Source organism: Callospermophilus lateralis, chromosome 7 (genome assembly GCF_048772815.1).
Source record: "Callospermophilus lateralis isolate mCalLat2 chromosome 7, mCalLat2.hap1, whole genome shotgun sequence".
In the NCBI taxonomy this organism is placed as follows: domain Eukaryota; kingdom Metazoa; phylum Chordata; class Mammalia; order Rodentia; family Sciuridae; genus Callospermophilus; species Callospermophilus lateralis.
In genome coordinates this window covers 24131116-24147853 of record NC_135311.1, presented here as the reverse complement: position 1 = coordinate 24147853, position 16738 = coordinate 24131116, and the positions used below count along the sequence as shown (strand labels likewise).

The 16738-nt window shown below is 47.6% G+C and overlaps 1 protein-coding gene across 4 annotated transcripts in view; it reads right to left on the bottom strand.

Moving 5' to 3' along the window:
• Positions 1 to 16738, bottom strand: part of Syt6 (synaptotagmin 6) — a 57327-nt gene that overhangs the window by 38090 nt on the left and 2499 nt on the right. For 3 of the 4 annotated variants that reach the window (XM_076861843.1, XM_076861844.1, XM_076861845.1), the window contains exons 2-3: positions 7487 to 7835; positions 5425 to 5983 (exon numbers count right to left, since the gene is read on the bottom strand). In XM_076861843.1, the coding sequence (XP_076717958.1) occupies positions 5425 to 5983; positions 7487 to 7835 (908 nt within the window). Of the gene's footprint in view, positions 1 to 5424; positions 5984 to 7486; positions 7836 to 16738 lie in introns of those variants that run through there. The other variant, XM_076861846.1, reaches the window with a different exon arrangement.

Below are 16738 nucleotides of genomic sequence, written 5' to 3'. Positions count from 1 at the left end.
CCAGTACATAGTTGGCATTCAATAAATGTTTGTGAAGAGAGAGGATTGAATGTTAAACCCAAGATGCACACAGGAAGAATGCTGGGAAAAAGGTAAAGGAATACCAGTGTCAGCACAAATGCAGGTCCCTAAAATGACCCCATTTTGAGACAAATGAGGGAAGCTAACCAGCCACAAGGAAAACCCCAAACGTTCTTCTGAACCCCTTGATGAACTGCACAATTTCAGTATCTATTTTCTGTCCCAAGAGCAAAGTAACCATGCTGCCCTCTGGCCATGCAAGGGACTGTTGAAGACCTGGGTTCAAATTTTGTCTCTAGAGCTCTCTGGTGATACTGGCTATGTCACTTAACCTTGAACCTTCATTTCTGTATTTACATATAAGGGACAATTGTAAGGGTTTGGTGAGGATGAAACCTGATAAAGAGCATGCTCTTGGCACCTAGTAGGAGCTTAGTAAGTAATGACCCACATATTCCTGGCAGGGGGGGATCCGAAAGGAGGCAGGTGGGAGGGGACTGAGCTCCAGTGTAGGACTGCCTCAGGGGGAAAAAAAAGCAAGTTTGTTGGGTGGGGACTCCCTTATGGGTGGAAACTTCTGGAGGACATTCCCCAAGGGCTCCAGGAGAGGACTGATTCACCAACACTGAAGCGGGGAGAGGATATGGCTAGAAATTCTGAATTGACAAGGAAAGTCAGGCCTGAGAGTGGTAGAGAAGGGACCCACAGGCTGAGCCAGCAGGAAAGCACTGGGAGAACAGGGCTCAGCCGGCCCCCTGGTCACCCCAGGTGGATTGAATATTACATTTTATGTACCCCATATAATCCACTGGTCTAGATACCATTATCATCTCCATTTCATTGATGCTGAAACTAAGGCACAGTTCAGATAATATCCCGGGGTCTCAAACAAAGACAACATAAAAGCTAGAATGCAGGGCAGGTGTGTCTTGCACCAAAGACTGGGCTCTTTCTACACTGTTCTGCTCATTCCCAGACCAGAATCTATTTCACCACTCAAGGCTTCTCTTCCTCCCTGCAGACCCTGAGTCTAGACTCTCAGGAAGTATACAGAGCGCTTTCCCACGCCCACAACCCCTACCGTACACAAACACACACACACACACACACACACACACACACACACGTGCACACACTCATGCACCTTCTAACTTGGGGTGGGGGGCATGGCAAGGCAGGAAGCTGGCCGAGTCCATTAGCACCACCAAGCACAACACATATTTATGGCACCAATTACAGCCTTCACCTCCCGCCGCAGTGAAGGCGCAGGAACGGCGACAGGAATAGTTGTGTGCACTGGGGTCTGAGGCCTCTGTAGCAATAACTACAAGATTACAGAGATGTTAGCAAATCCCAGCGACGGCAGCTCTATTATAATGATAAATCTGCAGCTTTATATAGAAATAATGAGATGGGGGAGGGGAAGATCAGGGTGATGTTAGCCAGTCAAGGCTCTGGTTGAAGAGACAGTGGCACCTTTCTGGAAATGTCCAGGTCACACCACCAGGGACCTTAGTCAAGCCAGGCAGGAGAGAGCGCAGCAGCTTCAGGGCAACCCTGCACAGGGCTGGAACAAGCGCCATGGATTCACTTATTTCCTTCTTAAGATGAGTGTCTTGATTCAGTGGAAGACCACAGGCCTCCAATCCGATCGCACCAGCAGACCCTGCTTGCCTGCTTTTCACCCGCTGGCGGGTGCTGTATGTTAATTAAGTGCTAGGCTGCCTGGGCTTCCCTCCAGAACAGCCTGAAGGTGGGGAGGCCAGGGTTCCTCCCTTGTGGCTTCAGATCTGCAATTAACAAAGAGCTAGATGACTCCTCACATGGTTACTTCCCCGTCCCTAGCCTTGAAGCTCAAAAATGTTCAGTGGCTGACAGAAACAAGACCAATGCAACTTCATACCAATGCCAGTATGGACCTGCCTGGATCCACATGCCGGGCTGAAGCTGGCTCTTGTGGCCCAGTTCTCACAGTGCCTCTCCTGGTCAGCTTGTGGGTCCTCTGTGTTGGTCCAGATTACCTGATCTTTGGCTAGTCCCTGCCTAGCTAGTCTCTTTGCCACCCCGGGCAATCCCGTGCCTCTAAAGAGATGCACAGGCAGGTTCCCTCCCCACCAAGCCTTGCTCTACCCATTTGTAAAGTACTACTGAGCCGCTCCTCCAGGAAGCTTCCCCAGGGTGACTCCACCGGATTCCAGCTGCTTCTTCCTGGACACCATTTTAACTGAACTCAGTGAGTCATCAGTCATTCAACAAGAGTGTGCTGAGTTCTTAGGCTCAGAGAACATACAAGAGAGAGCCAGAGCCATGCCTGAATCCTCCACGGGGACTCAGGTCTCCAAGACAGAGTATGATGTGGGGTATATCCTTGGGACACAGAGGATACATAAGAGAGGTGGTGAGTGCAGGAGGCTACAGAGAGACTTTAAAAGGTGGAATGGTTTGGGCTGGACGCAGGTGGGGGATAGGTTGGCCTAACAGCGCCCTTGTGAGCAAGAGGCAAGAGGCAGGAATGATGGGCATGTTGAGGACCAGGCTGACTGAGGCAGAAGAGCTGCCATTCAGAGCTCAGGTCCAAAGTATAGCTCCAGGGACACAATCAGGTCCACAGGAGATATAGGAGCCCACTTTCTGTTGCATCCATCTGTCCCCCATAGCACTGGCTACAGGATTTCATACATACTTAGTGCTCACATCATTCCTAGTGACTGTGACTTGGGTCTCCCTGGTCCCAAAATAATTAAATTTTCACACTCTGCACCACAAAGCAGGTAAAAGTACCAGTGTATTGGTATCCTTTTCCCCAACTCTGCTGGAGTCCTCACCTGCCAGAGTTTGAGCCTATTCCTAAGGACAATGCTGGTGGGGCTGCAGGCGGGAGGGCCCAGGGGACTCACCTCAGGAGGAATCTCCAGCTCAGACAGACTGTAAGCAAGATAGGCGTGTGAGCCTGGTCCCCAGCTCTGCAGCTCTGCAAATGGCTTGGCCTGGACTCAGCTCCTGACTGGAATGCATCCCTTTCTTCTTGGCCTATCAGGTTATTTATACTCATCTTTCTCTACCGATTATAATTCCCTCACCTGGGAGAACTTCCCAGGCTGTCATTACTCCCGGGGCTCTTGGAACCCTACACAACACACAGTATCTGCTGGTTTGCTCTGCCTGCTACCCAACGCACGTTACCTGTCTATAATTAAATTCCCGTGGGTCAAAGAGGCTGTCTTCTATCACAGCCCCTCCTTCACCTCCTCAGGACCTCAAATGGTCTCAGGAGGAGGTCTCTAATGACACTGGCTGGGGAGGATGAGGTGGGGAAGATGTGTCCAGTGCCCTTTAGGTGATCTGTCTTTTTCTGAAGCTGGGCTGGGGAAGTAGGTTTGGGACAGTGACAAGGTTCCAGAATGCAGAAAGTTAGGTCCGTGCTTGAGCATGGACTGCCTACTCCAGGACGAAGTTGGTACTCTTGTCTGGAGCAAGGAATAAGAAGGTGGGGACTCTGGCCGGGGTCAGAGGAGGCTCCTTGGAAGGTTGAGCAGAGACAGCTCCGCAGCCCCTGGACCTCACAGCCCTGGACATGGCCTCAGTGTGGGAAACTCCAGTTACTCTTCACCTGTCCAGTCACCATAATGAAGCTGCCACCTTAGGAGACACGAGGGACGAGCGGCACCAGATGTAGACTTCAAAGTGATTTATGTTGCTCCTGGGCCTGGGCAGGCGCACAGCCGCTGTTCAGCCAGCCCCATCTTCCGACCCGTCTGGCTGGCTCCTTGTGTGGGATATCATTTCAGTAAAGCTTACGTGGGGGATGCACAGGGACATTCGGTTGGACTGGTCAAAGTCAGCCCTGGCTATGAGAATGGAGTGTCCCCAGAGATCCTTCCTGGGGCGGAAGTGGAGCCCCCCACCCTATCTCTCAGAACCAATCAAGATTTGTGCCCTTGATCAATGACAACAGGGACTGATTTTCCCAGCCTTCCTCCTTACAAATTCAACAAAGATATCGAGTAAGGACTGTCCAAAGGCAGGGTCTGCAGACAGAGTACAGTCAGCCCTCTAAGTCAGATATGGCTCATCCAGGGAGACCCTCAACCAGGCAGAACTCAAGACATTGCATTTGAAGCCATGGGAGCTTGGCAAACATGCGCCTGCTCTCAGCCACCCAGGTGGGCTCCCGGGGGCATGTATTAGCTACACCCTCAGGACGTGGTACACAGCCTTATCAGCTCAGGGGACTGGAACATGCCATCCACACCAACTAGGGGCTCTGGGTATGCCCTCTCTAGTTCTCTGTGCCAAGTTTGTCCTCTGTGCTTTTAAAAACCAACTTGAACCTCAACTTTTTGAGACCTTCCCTGGTCAGTTCCAGTTGATTGTGAACAGCCCAGTGTCCACCCTAACATGTGGATTAGCCAACTGCCCCATCTCCCAGACCACAATGAGAGGATAATGCCGAAGACAAGGGAGTGCTGTGTGTAGTCATTAGTGTTGTTCGTTAGCATTTTCAGCTCTCCTTTTAGATACAGGGTGCGATTGCTTTGCTCCTACCTTTTTTTATAGTAAGAGTTGCCGTATGAGGTTGGTACTGTGGCACATGCCTGTAATCCCGGTGACTCTGGAGATTGAGGTAGGAGAATTGCAAGTTCAAGGGCAGCCCAGGCAATTTATAAAGACCCTGAGCAACTTAGTTCAGGTGTCAAATTTTAAAAAAAGAAAGAAAGATAAGAAAAGGACTAGAGATGTAGCTCAGAGGTACAACACCCCTGGGTTCAATCCCCAATACAGTGTAAAGTGAAAAAAAAAAAAAAAAGGGAGTGGGTTCTAAGTCTTGCTTTGGCTAATGACATATGCCACAGCTGCATGGAAGTCTTAAGGAATAATGCATGATTTGCCATATCCTCTTCCTCCTGATGTTTAACTGTGGGAACACACATTGAGATGGAGCCTGGGTTGGCTTGGGTTCCTTAGTAAACTGGGTAGGGCCCCCAGCCAAACTGCAAAGTACACGTAATATGAATGAGAAATAAACGCCGGTCGTCTTAACTCACAAAATCCTGGGATTGTTTGTTGCTGCTGTATAACCTGGCTCATCCTGACTGATAACAACTTGTTCTTGATTGCCTGTTCCCAGCTTCTAATATACATCAGTAGCCTCAGTAGATGTTGCTGGGTGATTCAGTCCACAGGACTGGCCCAATTCTTACCTTTGATCAAGGAGGCATGTACAGTTTTCTAGATGGAAAACCTGAGGCTTAGCAAGTAGACAGAACCATCTCAGAACACATAATCGGAATCAAAAGATAAAAACTCCCTTCCCTTCCCACCTCATGGTAGCTCTTCTATCCCCCACCCCACCCAACCCAGAACTGTGAATCCACAATAGCCAAGGAACAGTGCTCTACTCACACTGGTGGCATACTGGATGTCCTTCCAGATGGAGGTTTCCCGGGACAGGTCGGAGGCCTCAAAGAGGTTGTCCAGGATGACCTCCCCAATCATGTCATGGCGGGAAAAGCGGTCGAAGTCAAAGACACTGAGATGCAGCTTACGGTCAGCCAGCTCCTCATAGGGGACAGGGAAGTGGAAGTTCTCATCAAAGGTGGGGTTCAGGGTCTTGCGGTGCACCCGGGTCTGCAGCTTGCATTTACGGTCAGGCAGGAGGTAGATCTTGACATAAGGGTCAGAGCTTCCACAAAAGTCCTTGGCAGGGAGGTCAAAGGCCTTCAGGATGCGCACGATCAGGGTCTCACTCTCGTAGTCGTAGCGTAGGCTAAAGTTGATCTTCCCACAGCTCTTTGCGGCCTCGGACTTGGCTTCGTCGCCGTCCACTGACTTCTGCTTGTAGAGCTCAGGCTTGATGCGGCCGATGCTGGTGGGCTGTTCCGCCGCGGGTGGCAGCTCATTGCCATAGTCTACGCTGGAGACGTGCATCTGCCGTGGCAGGTGGCGCTTGAAGGACGTGTGCCTGGTGGAGGGGGCAGAAGAGTGTGTCAGGGCTCAGGAGGAGGGGATTCTGACAGAACCAACTGTGTTGGCCCTGGCCCATCCTACCCCTGTGGCTCACCTTTCCTCCCTCTTGCGGATCCTACTTCCCCTCTGCACACACTCTGTGCACAAGGTTGGCTGCGAGCATTTCGTGTCTTAATGTATGTAAAGCAGTTGGAATGGTGCCTGGTGTACAGCAAGCTCAATGAACGTTAGCCATTGTTACCGTAATCATTTTCCCTGCTTTTCTGTCATCTGCTTTCTAGGTTTCTCTCCTAACTAGGCATAACTGTGGTTCCTCCATGAAGCCATGACCCCGCCTTAGGACCTCTCCTCCTTCTCCTCCTCCTGATCCTCATCACCAGCAACACCATTTATGATTTACCATAGAGCACGCAGTGGAGGGGTTAAAAGTATAGGCAGATTGCATCGGTTAATTTTGGCTCTGCTACTTTTCTAGCCATGTGACTTTGGGCAAGTTATTTAACCTCTCTGTATTATAAAAATAAGGATAATAAAAGTAGCAATTATTTAGGATTGCTGTAAGGGTGAAATAGATTAACATATAAAATGCTCAGGACAGGGCCAGGTGTAATAATCAATATATGCATTAGCTCTCATTAATATCACATGGATTCTTTAATGGACACCTCACAACAAACTTGGAAGAGTCCTTAGCCCTATTTTACAATTGGGGAAAGTGAGGTTTAGGGAAGGCGGCCAACTTGCCTGAGGCCATATGACAAACTCTGTCCCTGTGATTGCTAGCACTTTCATTCCTGCCCTCCAGTCTGAAGACCAGACTCCCTTTTCTTTTGGTTGGTCCCTGGGAGCCTGGAGAGACATTGCAGGAGCTCAGGAATCCACCAGAGCACTAAATTTGTGTGAATACAATTTCTTGTACATGTATGCACCGCATCTTTTAAAAATGTTTTCTGAATTTAGAGTAGGTTTTTAATCACTGTCTGTTGCCGGTATTGTTTTGAATTAAAGGATGTCTTGTGTACAGTTGCTGTCATGCAGGGAGCTCTGGAGGATTTTAAAAGAATCTTCATTCTCAAAATGTTGGCCCTTGCTTTTACTCCCATGCACTGTGGACTGTGGCTATGGGGCTTCACTGACATGGCTTCACACACCATGAATGCTCATGCCTCTGGACCTTTGCATGTTCTCTTCCCCCTGCCTAAAGTTTTTCCTTCTCTTCAAACTCCCAACACCCTGCTACTCCACTCGTATTTCCCCCACATCCACACCTGTCCCAAGTGTGCACCACATCCACAGCACTCCACCTTGACATTTCCCCTTCAGTGACATCCTTCCCACATCTTCCTGGCATGGACCACACCCTTTGATTTAGTCTTTAGTCAAAGGACACATGCTATTATTCCTGGTCTCTGATCTTCACAGGCTGGAATCTCCTGAATGCATCCAAAAAAGGAAGCTGGCCATGTGAGGGTTAGAAAAGGAGGGGTGGCCCCTTCACCTGGTGGATGATGCTGGCTCTGTGGTCTGTCGCTGCAGCCGGGTGTGACGCATGATGTGCTCCTTAACTGACATTTGCACCTCCGCCGGGATATCTGGAGATGTGTGGCTGATCTTCACGGCCGCCTCCAGGAAGCCCAGGGTGCTGGGGTCCTTCAGCTTGTCCGCCATGTTGCCTCTGGAGCTGGGACTCTGGAGGGCCTCCAAAGGAGGGTTAGCAGCAGAGGGACTGGAGGCCTCCTTGTTCCTCCAGGGCATCCAGCACAGCTTCCAAAAGAGAAAGAGAAAAACTGCCACCAGGGCCACACCACACACAATAACTACCAAGGCGAGGAGGCTGACAGAGGTGCCTGCCCTCAGCAGGAGCCGGGCAGGGAGGGACAGAGACAGACAGGAAAGCAGGTGACAGTGTCGGAAGAGGGGGGGGGGCACACAGAAGGGACAAAGACGGAAGAAGAGAAAAGAATGGTCATGAGAAAAGCTGCCAAGTCTGAGGGAGAGACGGTCTTAGGGTTGACTCCCGATGGTCCATTTTGTGAAATATCTGCAGCCTTAGGTTCACCTCCGTCTGGTTTCTCCAGGGTTATCCCCACCCCCCACCCTCCACCAGCTTGGGAGCACCTGGCTGCCTCTCCTACTGCCTACTGACATGTGCACAGGGAAGGCAAAGTGATTTAAATGGCAGTCTAAGCAAATGTGCAAATTCGTGGAGCGTGCATGTTTAGATGCCGTTGGAATTTCTATTAGAGATGTTACTACGGGCAGACTTTGAACAGTGATTTTTTGTATACAGATCTCTTCCCCAACTGGCTGTGAAACCCTGTGGGGTGGGGGGTGGAGGCTAGTTAACTCACCCTCCCCTCTTCTTTGTCCCACCCCCATTGGGCCCAAGGCTGGAGCTCATTGTGTTGACTTCAGGGAAATGGGGTCGAGCCTCATCTCCTTGAAGGCAGAGACTGGCTGCTTCTTCCCGCAGCCCTGCATGCAGGAGGCCCCCATGAATACTCGTGTTGACGTAGAATCTGATCTATACAGTATGTCAAAGCTAACCTCAAAATACAAATGATTCTGATAGCCCTCCTTCTCCATTTCTATGGCTCTTTGAGAGCTTTGCTGTAAAGCTGGTATTTTTAGGCACGGTGGTTGATTTGGAGGTGGACACCCACTGCCCCATGCCCAGCCCACTCCTGAACCAAGAGATGTCCATTATCTCAGGAGAGCTGTAGCGGGGTGCCTGCCTTTGTGAGAAATCACTCAGCAGACCTCTCATCCACTTCCCTCCCCAAACCCAGGAACGAAGCTCTGAACCTCAGGCCTCTTCTTGATTTGAGTAGAGAAGTCAGAAGGCTCTGAACCAATGGCTTGCTTGTGGGCCAAATGGTCAGCGAATAAAAACGGTCACTGTGGACAAGTCAGCAGTAGAGTTTTGTTTGACTTGCATTATGACTGAAAAGTCACCAAATTACATACATCATCGCCCCAGATTTCTGACTTTTCTGGAAGAAGCTGATGACTTGGTAGCTGGACTTAGGTTCCGCAAAGTGGGAACTGGCGACTCCTTTGAGCTCCCTGCCAGCTCAACCTGGCACTCTCTGTTCCCCCGCGGCAGGCTGGTGGGTTGCAGTCACTGGATTAGTCTGCTTCAGTGCCAATCTTAGGACTGATGGTGAGGAATGACTCCACAGGTACCGAGGCCAGGCTGTACCTTTACAGATGGGAGCAGTGTCCCTGAGCAGAGATTTGCCTGCAGTTACAGGTTGGTCAGAATGCAGAACTCAGACCAGGGTCCAGATGCCCACTGCCCGGCCTGGCACTCTCTGCACTGTCCTGGTCTGTTTGTCCCTGGTGAAACCACAGGCTCCTGAAGGCTATGGTGATCTTGTTCTTTTCACATTGACTTGACTCATGAACTAGCATAGGAACTGGCACAGGAGAGTGAGCGAGTAAATGAATGGCATATAAAAGGGTGTAATTATCTCTCTCTCTTTTTAAAGGGTGTGATTATCTCTCATTTAAATTAAGTTTAACCAACATTTAGGGAGCATTTGGCATGTGCCAGGTTCTGAGCTAGGCTTGGGGTACAAAGATGCCCAGTCCTTCCTGGAGGGAGGCTGGGTACTTTCCCTGAATACAGGTTCAAGGAAAGCTGTCTCACATCCAAAGAGATCTGAGAAGGAGGTGAGAACTTCAGCCACACTCTCTGGGGAGCCAGCATTGCCTTTCAACTCCCTGTTGCAGGTAACTTCCCTAGATCCGCTACCAGGTACCTCCATGAAGAGGGAATAATAGCAGAGAATCTTCAAGTTCCTAGCCACGTACCACCACCTCTGTCTCCTGCCCAGACCCTGCACAGAGACATCAGGGCCTTCCCCTGGCCAAGAGATGGGGCTGATCCTTCCTCTAGAGACTGCCAGGGACCAGAAAAATTGATTGATTCTAAGTTAACATCTAGGTTAAAGGTCTCTAGTGTGGTGAGCACATGCCTTGGGGCCACAGGAAAAGAGATCATTTTAATGCATATTTATTATCTCATATAAGAAATCAAAAATTTATATGCAGATTGATCGTAATAACAGCATTTTATTATTGGGTTTAGTCAATTTATTCAACATGACTATGTCCAAGGTTCAAAATGCTTTTTATATTCTTGTTCACTCAATCCTTTCCAATGAAATAGGTACAATATGATCCTGATTTTGTAGACATAGAAACTGACACAGAGAGTTACATAGATTTCCCAGGTCATGTAGCCCGTAAGGGGTAGAACTGAGCCATAACCCAGCCAGTCTGGCTCTTCAATTTCACTGCTATAGAACACGTATATAACCTGGGGACAAGTAAGCATCTATTGGAGGTACTAACTCAATATGTTTTTGTTATGCATTCATGATCTAAATGGCTTGGGGACTATTTTTCTAAGCCTTTATCCTCCTGGGATCATCAGGAAAACGACTACAGATGTATGTGTCCTTATTCTATGTGTCGGGCCATCTCCAGACCCTTCAAATCCATTCTGTTAACAGCTGTTCTGGATGCATCCTCTGCAATATGAGTCACCTTAAAACAAAAGGTATTTCTAGGGCCTTGCTTTCCTTTGATCATACATTTTGCTTGCTCTGGTAATAATTAGAATTTTAATGAGAAGGGGGGAATAAGGGGGAATCCAGAGAGCATAGAGTGCATTTAAATGTTCAGGCTGACAAAAAAAAACAAAACAAAAAAAAAAAAAACTGAATTAATAAATGAAAAGAGAGGAGGGGGAGGGGAGGGGCCAGGGGAATCAGTTTTTCCTCAGTGTGGTTGCTATTTTGATTGCTTCGCCACGTGACCCCCAGCTGTTGTTCCCCTGGAGCTGTGATTCCCTAATCACAGAGGCAGAGGATATGGATTATTGGGAATCAGCACCCAGCACTCGATACTGGTTATAAAAGGCCTGGAGGCCCATCCTATGCCTGGAGGATCTTCTTCCAGGAGAGCCTGGGCTTTTGACATCTCACAGGCAGTCAATGCAAGGAAAATTGGCTTTCAAACAGAGAGGATTCATCCATACAGGGTATGCAAGGTGGTGAGAGTGAACACGACAAAAAGAGTGGAATCAGGCCAGGGGGAGGAGATGATTATAGAGGATTTAACCCCTTTAAAAAATTAACACATATGGCCTTGAACTCAACCAGCCTTCACCCCCTGGTGTGTTAGTCCCATTTGCGTCACTATAACACACACCTGAGATAATCAACTTATAAAGAGAAAAGGTTTATTTTAGCTCACAGTTTTAGAGGTTTTCATCTGTGTCAGTTGATCCTATTGTGACACATCATGGTGGGAACATGTGGCAGAACAAAACTGCTTTCCTCATGGCCAGGAAGTGAAACAGAGAAAGGTAGAGGGAGGTGCTGGGGTCTTGCTTTCTTCTTCAAGGGCACACACACAATAATCTGAAGACCTCCACCTTTTAATGCTTCCTCCACCTCCCAATAGTGCCACTCTGGGAAGCAACCTTCCAACAAATGCCTTTGGGGGACATCCCAGATCCAAACCATAGCACCTGGAGAAAGGTACACTGAAGTTGGGAAGGGATGCAAGCTCCTCAAGTTGTGTACCTTCCTACCTTGGACTTTTGGGGCCAACACATCAGTACATGTCGCCTCCCTAGGAAATTACAGGTGACAAATGGCCTTCAAAACCCCTTTCCCACTCACAGCTTGTTTGAACTTCAGCCCTGGGAGGCAGATGGAATTCTGAGGGCACCTCTGGCCCCTCTCCGAGTTCTGACCCTGTGGTCTTCCTGTGTATACCTGGAGTAGCCCCTGGCCAAGAGGTAAGTCTCCAGTGACAGAGAAAGTGCTCAACACAGCACAGCAAAAAAGAAAGTACTTCCTAAGTATCTGTTTTCTTCCTCTGACTCTTCTTCTTACTCTCTCCTTCTGCTTAAAGAGAAAGAAGCCTTGCTCATGAAGCTCAGAAGACAGGGCTCATTGAAAGTCCGTCTCCATTTTAAATTGTTTGACAAACTGTGTAACCTTTCTCAGCCTCAGTTTTCTCATCCATTAAATGGAACTACTATATTATTTACCTCATAGGGTCCTTGTGAAATTTAAATGGGGTCAAAAGTGTATCAAAAGTGCTGAAGTCGGTGCTTAAGAAGGTAGCAAGTAGTAGAATAAACGTTAGGCTATTTTTTAACTAGAATTGCCTAGTTTTGAACGTCCCTTAGTTTAGAGATTTATTTAGTGGGCAGAACACCTGCAAACCATGAACGCTAATACAGATAGCTTTAACCTTATCATTACAAACCAAGAATAATCTTGCCCGCAGAAACAATATAACTATTTCCTACATTTCCAGGACCCTCTGTGCTTTTTCGACATAGCACAGACCATGTTAAAGATCACACATTTCCAAGTTTCTGCTAATATCTGTTTGCTTGTTACTTTCCCCCTTGTTTTATTGTTACCATTACCACCCAGCTGGTGAACAGGAGTTCCAAAGAGTTCCAAAGAATAAAATCGTGAAAGAAAAATGTACAATCAAGAACATCCTATGTTCTTGCCAAGTTTTCCTGGAAAAAATTTTTTTTTATATACCAGGAATTGAACCCAGGGGCACTTAACCACTGAGCCACATCCCTAGTCCCTTTTATACTTTATTTAGAGACAGGGTCTCACTGAGTTGCCTAGGGCCTCAATAAGTTGTTATGATTGGCTTTGAACTCATGATCCTCCTGCCTCAGCCTCCTGAGCTGCTGGGATTATAGGCATGCACCACCACACCTGGCAGTTTTTCTGGAAATTAAGGAAAAGTAGTCCATTCCTGTTCCAGTAGCCCTTGGGCTTCTGGTTTGGGGAAACAGAGTTGCCTATGGAAGAGAAAAAAGCTATGGGATTAGGCTTTGGAGACACACCCCAATGACATGGCACTGTACAGGCGCACATGGCTTTGAACGCTGGCTGGGGGACTGGACTTCACAGGTGCTCGGAAGCAGGGTAGACAATCTCAGATGGGCACTCGTGCCAGAATGACCACAGAGCACATTTTATTCACATTGCTTTCTAATTGTGTGACCCTGAACTAATCCTTTAACCTCTCCAAACTTTGGTTTTCTATTTTACTTAGTGAGGAACCTAATGACTCCTATCTCACAGGATCACTGTGAATATCACATAAGCTAACACTTTGAGCCCAGATGCCGGTATATGGTGAATACCCCCCAAAATGCAAGTTGCTGTTATTCATTGTGATTTGTGGGGTTTTTTTTGTTGTTGTTGTTTTGTTGGGTTTTTTTTTTTTTTTTTTTTTTTTGGTTTGCTTTTTGGTGGAGGACAATAGTTTACTGTGTACAGAACAGACCCAAAGGGAGGCCTTTGAGGAACAGAAAGGAGATACCAGATGAGATGGCAAAGCATCCGAGGGACCCCAGGACCCTCTTCTTTCCTGAAGTTAAGATCCCCCTGAAGGCCATCATGTTAAGACCTGCCTATTACCATCAATGAGACTGGGTGTCAGGGTGATGGCCCATGGCCTCCCTCCTCTTCCAGAAAATGCTATGCTATTAATTAGCAGCCCAGATCTTGCTTCTCACCCCTCTGACAATCCTTTCTCCAGAGACAGAGCCCTAGGCCGCCTCCCCTTCTCTCCCACCATAGTGCTCAGATTCCTCAGCCAGTTCTTATCGCTTGCTATTGTTCCAATTTTTCTAATGGGCTCCCATGTCAGGAAAATCCTTTTTGTAACAGTCACAGGCATTCTTGCTAACAGATCATAATTGAAAAGATAAACTGGGGGGAGGAATCGAGAAGAAAGGACCATTTTCCTGCTTTCCCCAGGGCCTGGAGCTGCTGGTGGACCCTCAGGAATGTAAGTGCTCAGACCCTGCAGAGCAGAAGCTGCCTTAGCCTAGCCGTCCTTCAGACACAGATGGAGCCATGGGCAAAGCACAGCCCAGGGACCAGAAAGCAAGTAAGACAGAGGCCCCAGAGTCTAAAGGAACAGTTTAGGCTGGGAAGTGAAGAGACTCTGGATAGATCCATTAATATTAATGATTTTATAGGCTATTTATGTCTACACAGTAAACACTGTGCCCTTTACATTATCTCATTTAATCTTTACAGCTTCCCAGAGAAACTGGTGTTCACCTTTTAAAGATAAATAAACTAAGGATAGAGATGTTAGCTAAGTAACTTGTTCAGGGTACACTGCATTAAGAAGGAGAGGTGGGATTTGAATCTAGGATTTTCTGATGCCAAGATCCAGGCTCTTGAATCAGGCATCTCAGGGCACTGGAGGTACAACTGAAGAACTCTAGGATCAAAGTTTGGACAGAGAAACTAAAAGGGGAAGCATTTCTAAGTTGTGATCAATAGAAGATGGTAAGCAGAGGGGGGGGGGGGCATCCTCTAATCTTAGGCCTGAACCTTGAACTTGGGCAGACCCCTGCAGACTTGGATTATGACTGCCCCCCACCGCACCTCCAGCTTTCTTCTTCCCTGGAAAGTAAATATCTTGCAGTAAATATCCAGCCACCAGACAACTAACCAGTGGCCCCTGAAAAGTACCATACAGACATATGCCTGAGAGAGAGAGAGAGAGAGTATGTGTGTGTGTGTGTGTGTGTGTGTGTCTGTTGGGAGAACAGACAGAGGCTATTCTGTGCTGAGACTCAGACATGGTACATTAATGATAAGCTCTGTTGTGGCTTGTAAATTCATTAGGAGAACTGGATTTAATTAAAATGCAGGGTTAGGGGAATGGGGAGTAGAGGGCCACTGTGTTTTTCCCTTCTTTAGAGATCCAAGACTGACTACCTATGGGGATAATTAGCAGAGTCCAAACAGAGAAGGAATTAATGTTCCTGGTAAACCTGTGAATAGGGAAGACAATGCCAAGCTAATTACGGCCACACCAAGCTTTATGACTGGGTGCCCACTTCCACCATCATTAAGGAACTCAGAAATGTCCTGTTGACTAATGTTTCATAGCTAACAGAGCATTGTCACTAACTTAGCAATTATTAGTATTAGTATTTTGGCAGATGGTAACTGTACCTTTCTACCTGACCCATCAGGACATGTAGCCTCTCTGAATCCAAGATCTAGGCTGGAGCGATGGAGGGGAGGGGCAGAAAGAAAGCCATAGAGATTATTTTCTGTCTGTCCTCTTCTCTGTTTGTATGTGCAACTAGTGAAAGGAAAGCTCTGTGTGGGTCCTTGGGGAGCAGGAAAAAGAGTTTAGCACCCCAAAAGAAAAGGGAGAGATAAAGTGTTATTCTATCTAGAGTACCCAGATCAGGATGCCCTGCTCACTTCTGCTGTCACAGGTTCCTCTGACTGCAGAACCTGGTGGCTCAGTCCTTACAGGACCTTCTCCTCAGCAAGACTGGCAGAGATGCTATCTAACTCAATCCAGACTTTCTCTTACCATGCTCTCCCCAACTTCAGACAACTCTACACAGACCCTAAAGAAAGCTGGCCTGATCCTAATGCCTCAATGCCAGTCCTAATTATTTGCAGCCATATGTTTTACCCTTGACTCTGTGGATGGTAAAAGACAGAGTAAAGTTGGAACAATTAGAAAAACATGCAGCTTTTGTACAGAGCTGAAAGGGATGATGCACACTGAAACTATCTTCCCCATTTGTAATTGCCACGTTCAGAGAGAGAAGAGAACCATCTAGGACTATAAGTGCGAGATACTAGACCTCACTTGAAGAAAACTAAAGCTTAAAAATACACGAGTTAGAACATCATCCCATGGGTGCTTCAGGATCGGGCATTGTTCCCTTCTTCAAAAACGGCAAAATTTGCAGGATTCTTTCCTTTCAGCAAGAAGAGTGAAGGAGTAGCTGATTATTCAATTGTAGAAACAGGACTCTGTTTTAATGAAATGTTGTACACTTAATTTGCCATCACACACAGGGAAAACATTCTCTGTGTTGCAAAAAACCAACTTCAAAGCCAGGTGGCTAAATCACAGACCATCTCCAGAGTCATTAGCAAAGTGAATAAACATCACATGCAGCTCAAGGCCAAGGGTAAGCTGGCTGTCAGTCTGGGAGGAGAGAGGCAGCTTGGGTCTCCCATTGAGTCCCTGCATTTTCTAGAATATCTCTGCTTACTACCTTGAGCCCAGAACTCACACTCCCCACACCTAACCCTCTGCAACTTGGCCTAAGGGAAGAGATCATTCATTTCTTCAAGGCACATGATACAGGAAAGGTGAAGAACTGCTTGTCACCCTAATCCTAACCCTAACCCTAACTTGGGTGGGTGTATTAAGGAGGAAAGCAGGCCCTTTGCCTTGAGAGTTTTTAAAAAGAAGGGTATTTGCTTTTAGCTCAAACAGTTAGGGCATGGGTGTTTTCAAGTCAGTGACTAATTAACTGAGATTTTCCACGCAATTCCTAGCATTGATTCTGGCACATTGGAAGGGTCACAGTAAATGATAGTGGAGTCTGTATCTCAGAGTGTTACTAGAAATCCCATGAGTTAGAGACTCAGAACAGGAGGAAGGCAGGGGAAAGCGTTAAATGATAAAGGGAGCTGGGCATGCTCTACCCGCTTGCATTTTTCATAAAACTGCAAATGACAAGATCCAGCATTTCTCTGACTGGGGATTCTGGACTCAGGCAGTGGCGGTGAGATGTAGAGAGTAGGCTGGGAGGTGAGACACCTGGGGCTCTGGTCCTGAACTCTACACCATCTCCCCAGACACTGTGCTCACCTAAATTCTTAAGGACCCAAAGCTACTATCAACCACT